The following is a 7,314-nucleotide window of genomic DNA, read 5'->3' as shown; positions in this document are numbered from 1 at the left end:
TGGGTTGTTACCGACATCTGGTGAAAATTTCATGTCATTAGCACCTCTAGTAATATATTTACTGAGAAAAATGCTGACGTGTTCAATACTTATTTTACCCGCTGTATATTTGTTAAAATGCAGCTTCATGTTGTTTCTTGTCTTAGCCTCAGCTTGTTCTCTTGCAAATCAATGTCCAGTGCTCTGAGTTGTRTCAGGAAGCCATGGTTAGGCAGGATACAGCGCTGCTGCCTCACGTGCTCGATGGCTTCCACTACGRTTAAACTCTGTTTCATCATCAGGTACGCCAACACCAATGTGGCTGACCTACTTCGACCCATCACACAGTGCACCAACACTTTGTCTGGGACAAAACAGAAACAGATGAACTCATTAGAATAAAAAAAAAATCAAAGCTTCAATTGTAATTTCCAGAATGTTTTTTTTTAAAGAGTAGGGTCTTCACTAGAACTTACTCTGTGGCTGGCTGAGGGACTCGTGGATAAATTCTGCTGCAGGGTAGAAGTACTGAGAGATGTTAAAGGTGGGTTTGTCATCGGCTTCTACACCGTAGTATTGAATGTTCATGCCGTTATAGTAATCAGCACCAGAAAGCACGTTATTCCACTTGCCCTCTGCTGCGTTTAGGACGTGTGTAACACCCAGATCCCTCAGACCGGGCCTCTRCAGAGCCGTTTTCCTGTTTTCAAGCATTTCACACATTTAACAAGAATCTGTTAATAGAAGCTTAAATGTATTTAAAAATCTCTACATTATGAAACTAACTCACTCATCGCCGACGTAGATCCTCGGCCACACCTCGTTGACGTGAGCATACCGAGCTGTGGAACCGGTCCAGAAGAGCTGCTCCAGGTCTAACGTTCCTGGTGTGATGTAATCGTTGTCCGGGTCCACCTGAACTGCTTCATATGGATTTCTGCTTCTAGGCTTCAGTGCACAGGAGGACATGATGCTCCTTTGTTATCCAGGAAAAAAACCACACATCCCAACAATAAAAGGAGAATCATAAGCAAGGCTACTAAAACACTACATGTGGAATTGGTTTTAAAAACACATGAAGGGTCATGAACTCTGAGCATTAGAGCAATGTGCAAACTTTTTTCATCTGTAAACCAAGAAATGTTTCCATTGTAGCAGAACTACAGCAGATACAAAGAAGCCATCAGTGACATACTTTAGATATGTGAAATTTGATTTAGCATCGCCGACAGTGACCCTGACCTGTGCTGTTTGAATTCAAAGGTTGTATTTTATTTTTGATATTGTGTCTATGAAGGAATTAGGACGTTAATATTTCCAGAGGTCACATAACTTCAACTTTTAGAGTTGCCATAGTTAGGCTYTCATTCTAAAACTTCAAGTGCCTGACTCAAGGCGTTTAAAGAAAAAGAAACCAAGAAACACGTTGCAGGAAAAAAGTGTTCTTACCTCTTTCAGATTAGTTCCTCAGCAGGAAGTGTGCCCATGCTTTCCTTTGAAAACATATGAGTTTATAAATGTATCAACCGAGATTTTATTTATTTATTTATTTATATACACAGAAGGCATGAAGACTAACAGATCTGAAATAGAGACTGTTCTCTCTGTCTCTGTGTTTAGGATGATATTTTTAGGCAGCTGGGCTATTTACCACCTGACCTGGACAACGTGACAGACATACACACCCTGAGAGATATAAAAATGAATCTTAAAGAGCCTGTGYCATCATTTTTTTTGTAACAAACATGAATGCATTTTTGGAAAGATAACAATTACAATATGTATTACAAAACAAATTTCACGCCGCTGAGATGAACAGTTGTTGAGATATTTGCATGTGAAGAAACAGGAAGTGATGTCAAGGGGGAATTTCTGCATGTGAACAGAGTATTGCTACAACAGCTAACAACCCAGACTGTAGAGAAGAATCTGATGTTTCTTTGCATTATTTTTGAGTCTCTTTCAATGAGAGATGAAGAAGATTTAAAGTTTAAATAATTTTGTTTTAATAAACAAAAACCAGAGAGTTTATATTATTAATGAGTTCCCCTTTGATGTCACTTCCTGTTTCACTTTGGCTGAGCCAAATTCAAAAGAAAATATGCCAATTATGTGACAAAATGGATAAAATAAACTGTACTATGCCAATTTTCTTAAGTATAAAGATGTTTTCTTTGACTTTTTGTACTTAAAGGCTAGGCATGTCACAGGCACTAGTGTCATTGCCTTTTCAAGTCCTTTAATGTGTGCAAACAGGCCGTGATCTGTCTAAACTTAAAGGATTATTAATGTTATTGCAGCACTAATGATCCACACCATGAAATGTATCATGAAAGTTCTATAACAGACAGAAACAACCCACTCATGTTCATTATCGGGACATGTTGACATTCTCTCGGACTCATTTGCTCCGCTGGAGGCTCAGCTCCAGCTGTCTGAGCTGCTCCAGAAATCCAGAGTTCGGTCCGATGTCTCGGTTCAGACGCACCGCAGTGATGGCCTCCGCTAACGACAGGCCCTGGCAGAGCATCAGGAAGGCCAAAACCAACGCTCCAGAGCGGCTCACCCCCATGGCGCAGTGAACCAGCACCTTTCCTGAAAACCACAACAGAAGTATCTGTGACCGTCTGTTGACAGCACCCGTGTATGGAGTTCCATTTGTGCCAAAAATATGTTGTTGAGCCTTTGTCCATGTTCTTATACCTTGTGTTGACACATAACATCGTTTTGTATTGTCTCACTCACCATTTGTCTCCAGAGCGCTGTCTATAAACTGTGCAGCAGAGCTGAAAAAAAGCTGAAGATTGAACTCGGGATGGTCTGCAGCTTCTACACCGTGGTATACGATTTGCGTGTCAGAGTAGAACTGCTGACCCGTGTTGATCCGGCGTCGACCTGCTGCAGCGTTCAGCACGTGAGTCACACCCAGAGATGAGAGAGTGGCTTTGTCTCGTGCAACAGACCTTCAGACGCCACAAACAGATGTTTCATTCTTAACTTATTGCCTTGTTTCATGTTCCTGAAAAAGTGTTTTCTACTCACTCATCTCCAACGTAAAGGTTGGGCCAGACTTGATTGACAGGTGCCACAGGCTTCCTGTTTGTCCAGAGAATTTCCCTCAGCTCTGTCAGGGATGGTGTTTCCCCCTGCTCACCTAAATGCTCTCTGTAGCAAATACAGATGTCTTGTGTGTCTGGGTGCGTGTGTTTGCCTGTATTTATGTTGAAGTCGTGGTGTCCGAGTGTCTTTTACAGTGCCTGGGCCTGTCTCTTTCTCCTCCGCTCCCTCTCCAGGCTCATGTCGAGGCTGCGAAGCTGCTGCAGGAAGCCGGGGTTGGGACAGACGTCTCTGTGCCGTCTGACGGCAGCCGCCGCCTCCTGCAGCCTCAGGCCTTCGACGATCATCAGGAAGGCCAGAACCAAGGTTGCAGAGCGGCTCACGCCCATCAGACAGTGAACAAACACCCGTCCTGGGACAGAGATGTTACATTCAGCATCAGGAATGCAGCAAACGTAAACACTCAGATTCTCTCTTTATGTATTTAAGCACTCAAAGCATCTGGGGTTTAGCTCTGGATAATACAAAAGGTGACGTGTATAAATGCAACACAAAGTGTGCAGACTTGCCTCCCATGGCCAGTGCAGCTCTGATGTAACGTGCTGTCGGATAAAAAAAAGGGCTGAGGATGAAATCTGTCGCATCGTCAGCCTCCACCCCATAATAATCCAACGTCATGTCTCTGTAGAAACGAGGGCCGGTGCTGACATGGAAACCYTGTCCAGACCTGGAGTTGAGGGGTCCATGGGCAGCATTTACAATGTGTGTAATGCCCAGGCTGTGGAGAGCGCCTTTGTCACGAGCTGCAGCCCTGAAACATGATTTCATTACCTGAGTTGCAACTAAGTTCAAATACTACTGTACTTAAGTAGAATTTTTGCGTATCTATTTACTTGAGTAATTACTTTTCAGCCTATTTTCTACTTCTGCTTCTTACATTTTCACACAATTATCTGCACTTATACGCCTTACTATTTTTTTTTTTTAAAAAGGGCAAGAAGTAGAAAATGTAGGGGTCACCCCAGGGGGAATAAACATTTCCATCTGTCTTTGACTCTGGTCTCAGAAGACCTTCCTCAAAAGAGACATTTTATTTTCTTTAATAAACAAAATAATCATGTTCTTTATATTTTTGATTTATACTTTCTTTTAACTACACGTTATTATCATTTTATAAATCAAAGTTACATAATGAAAAGAATGACAATCTAGTCCGCTATGGCAAATGCCCTAGACTAAACTTCCATTCTTCCTGTAACTAAACCTAAAGTCGAGGCCATGTCCCTAGTTTTTCTCTTTAGAAACTAACCCTGACATGAAGCCCTCGTCGGAGAGGAAAAGAGAAAAAAAAAAAGACAGAAGAGGACACCATCTTGAGCTGTTTTTCCTCTGCAGGAGAAATCAGCATTTGGCAATCAGATTTGACTGTTTGCTAAAGAGCAAACCCTTTGCCTATAGGCTCACGATAACTTCAATCGTGATCCAAAAGCTTTGAKGCTCCATTAAGTTTTATTTCAAAACTTCTGATGAGAAGTATTTTATTTTGAAGAGYAAGCCAAACTGGATCTGGCTCACTCAGTCGTTACTTTTATTTCATTTTTGCTTGTTTTCCTTCCAGCTTCTTATCATAAAAAATAAATACTATCCATATAAATTGTGCCTCCTATAGAATGAATTTAATTGTGGTTGAATGAGAAATATAAATATATAAAATTCTGATACTGTATTAGTTTATACACAAACAAATCATGTCACACTGCAGCAGGACATAACCGTTAAAATAAAAGGACTGTACTTAAGAAGTATTTGTTTTTCTTGAATTATATAATTGCATTRGGTCTGCAGCCCTTGGATAGATTTTTATTTTGGGGAAAAGGTTTGGGCAGCCTTGATATATGTATATAAACTGAAACAGCTTGAACTTAACATAAATTAATTATTTTAATACAACATAGTCATTTCTGCATTTTTGTGGGGAGGTCACCTCCCCTTACAGAAAATCTAACTGCTCATTTTAAATCAATACTTTTACTTTTAATACTTAAGTGCAAAAACTATCAGATACTTTAAGACTTTTACTCAAGTAATATTCCTAAAGGAGACTTTAAGTTTTACCAAAGTAATTTTTTGGTAAGATACTTGTACTTTTACTCATATCACTTTGTGATAATTTATATAACACTGTTCATTACTGATTCATACATGTGCACAGACTCATGCATGTTATACGAGCACCTACTCGTTGCCTATGTAAAGGTTTGGCCAGACTTCGTTGACATGTCCGGTCGGTCTTCTGTTCGCCTGCAGGAACTCCTGCAGCTCTGAGACCGATGGTGGATCATATGGAGGATCCCTAAGAGACATACTGTACAGACACACAATAAGATTCAAAGGAACTTATCCCAGAATGTTTTTTTTTTTTCATACTTGAAAAAATGCCCAACAGTAATCCTCAAAGTCACAGATGACACATTTATAAATGAGCCATAACAAACTTGTTTCCACTKTAAATCACACAAGTCTTACCTCAGTGCAAACACTTCTCCTACACGGCTTCTTCTTACATCAAGCAACAAACGTCTGCAGCTTTTTATAACTGTAATCACACACTGGCAACACACTCTCCCTGCAGTCCTCAGCAGCAGCCAGGACAACTTAAAACATATTCAAACTGCAGGTCTCAGGTCTTATGTGCAGCAGTCATGTGAACTTTAACACGAGCTTGTCCTGTTTTCATGACCATGGGCTTTTTGGTAACATACTATTCTACAAGTTATTACTCTAAAACATAGGTGTTTTAATCTAAAATAAAATTATTAGCTATACTTTATTCAGTGGCAGATCCAGGATTTTTCAGTGTAAGGGGCCATCAAGGGGCCACAATATTTATGGAGGGGCCAAGTATTTGTTCAACATCCTTGCACACAAATCCCGTTTTTGTAAGGTTTATACATTTAATCAGTCACACGTGTTCAAAACACTTGTTAAAGCTTGCACAAATTATCCTTATCAATTTTACATGATTTTTTTTACTGTACATTAATAAAAATAATAATAATAAAAACTTTTTTCTTCAATTAAACTGACTTTCCTATTTGACTCACTAGCGCCACTAGTGGTTGGAACCGGAACTGCAGCCACCTTCATTGTTTTTGGGCAAGGACAGATGAGTGTAAGGACAGGGCACTTCAGGGGGACAATCAGATGGGGCCAATGCTCCTGTGGCCCCGCCCCTGACTTTATTGGTGTTTACATGTGCTAAGATTAAAAAATAATCACTTTATTGTAAACATTTCAACTCAATTATTCATGTCCTTCAGTTTATATCTGTAGCATTGTTTTTTTTTTTTTTGGTAATCTACTATAAACGGTTAGAATTATTTTAAAGGCAACAAAAATAAATAAATAAAATAATAAATAAAGTGAAATACTGAACAAGAGGTGAAGAATCAAATTCAGTTTTATTTTCTGCAGAAACCAGTTTCCCCTCAGTGATGGGTAACTTTAGTATCACCGAGTTCAGAAATATTAAGTCACATAAGGCTTTTTGGTGTGTCCGGACTTACAAAGAAACAGCCTAAGAAATGGAGACAGCACATTTTTATGACAAGCAGGACATTTTCAAAAAAACTCTTAATTTAATAACTGCACAAACATTTGTCTAAAGTCCTGACTACAACGATACTTAGAGTCGTTATATTCAAGTACTCAGAATTGCACAGATCAAAATGTGACAAACTTAATAAGCATTTGAAATGTTTGGCCCTTTAATAAGTTACCCTCCGTGTGGCTTTTTCCTGCAGCTTACTCCGATCTTACACTTGTAACGGAAATTAAACCTTTAGGCCATTTTCTTTATACCCACCAATGTTGGCACACTCACAAATTCAAGGGAAAAATCAACYCAGGTGACGTTTGTTTTAATGCCCACTGACAAAACGCTTAAAAACACTTTTTTAAAATACTAGTCCAACATACTTCCTTGTTTTTCTACCACAGATGTTCCTTCCAGAGTTRTCTGCAAATAAACACAGAATCGACTCACAAACTATAGAGCAGGTTAAGTTTTGAGGCTCGACGATCAGAAAAAGCTGCATCATAGTGCTGACTCAGCATAACAAACCACGTTTTGTGACTCTGGAAGTTTGGGTTTCGTTCATGTAGAATAAATAAAGATGGCATTTAATTGCTGAACAGAATCTATATATGAGCTACACACACACACACACACACACACACACACACACACACACACACACACACACACACACACACACA

General features: G+C 39.6%; 2 protein-coding genes across 3 annotated transcripts; both read right to left on the bottom strand.

Moving 5' to 3' along the window:
• Positions 1 to 36: 36 nt before the first annotated feature.
• LOC106520925 (dual specificity phosphatase DUPD1) lies at positions 37 to 2,428 on the bottom strand. Of its 2 annotated transcripts, none has more exons than XM_014013287.1 (4): positions 2,342 to 2,428; positions 770 to 955; positions 456 to 679; positions 37 to 343 (listed from the first exon to the last, which is right to left on the bottom strand). In XM_014013287.1, the coding sequence occupies exons 1-4, from the start codon at positions 2,368 to 2,370 to the stop codon at positions 126 to 128; spliced, it is 657 nt and encodes a 218-aa protein (XP_013868741.1). In that variant the 5' UTR covers positions 2,371 to 2,428; the 3' UTR covers positions 37 to 125. The 2 variants fall into 2 exon arrangements, with proteins under 2 accessions (XP_013868741.1, XP_013868818.1); XM_014013364.1 differs by lacking the exon at positions 2,342 to 2,428 and adding an exon at positions 1,429 to 1,775.
• LOC106520854 (dual specificity protein phosphatase 13 isoform B) lies at positions 2,367 to 5,702 on the bottom strand. Its single transcript, XM_014013164.1, has 7 exons — positions 5,563 to 5,702; positions 5,276 to 5,401; positions 3,606 to 3,847; positions 3,232 to 3,448; positions 3,022 to 3,144; positions 2,725 to 2,942; positions 2,367 to 2,574 (listed from the first exon to the last, which is right to left on the bottom strand). The coding sequence occupies exons 2-7, from the start codon at positions 5,398 to 5,400 to the stop codon at positions 2,381 to 2,383; spliced, it is 1,119 nt and encodes a 372-aa protein (XP_013868618.1). The 5' UTR covers position 5,401; positions 5,563 to 5,702; the 3' UTR covers positions 2,367 to 2,380.
• Between the last annotated feature and the right edge of the window lie 1,612 nt (positions 5,703 to 7,314).

This window comes from Austrofundulus limnaeus, unplaced genomic scaffold, assembly GCF_001266775.1.
Source record: "Austrofundulus limnaeus strain Quisiro unplaced genomic scaffold, Austrofundulus_limnaeus-1.0 Scaffold0, whole genome shotgun sequence".
Taxonomy (NCBI): Eukaryota; Metazoa; Chordata; class Actinopteri; order Cyprinodontiformes; family Rivulidae; genus Austrofundulus; species Austrofundulus limnaeus.
This window is presented reverse-complemented; position numbering and strand designations above follow the sequence as displayed.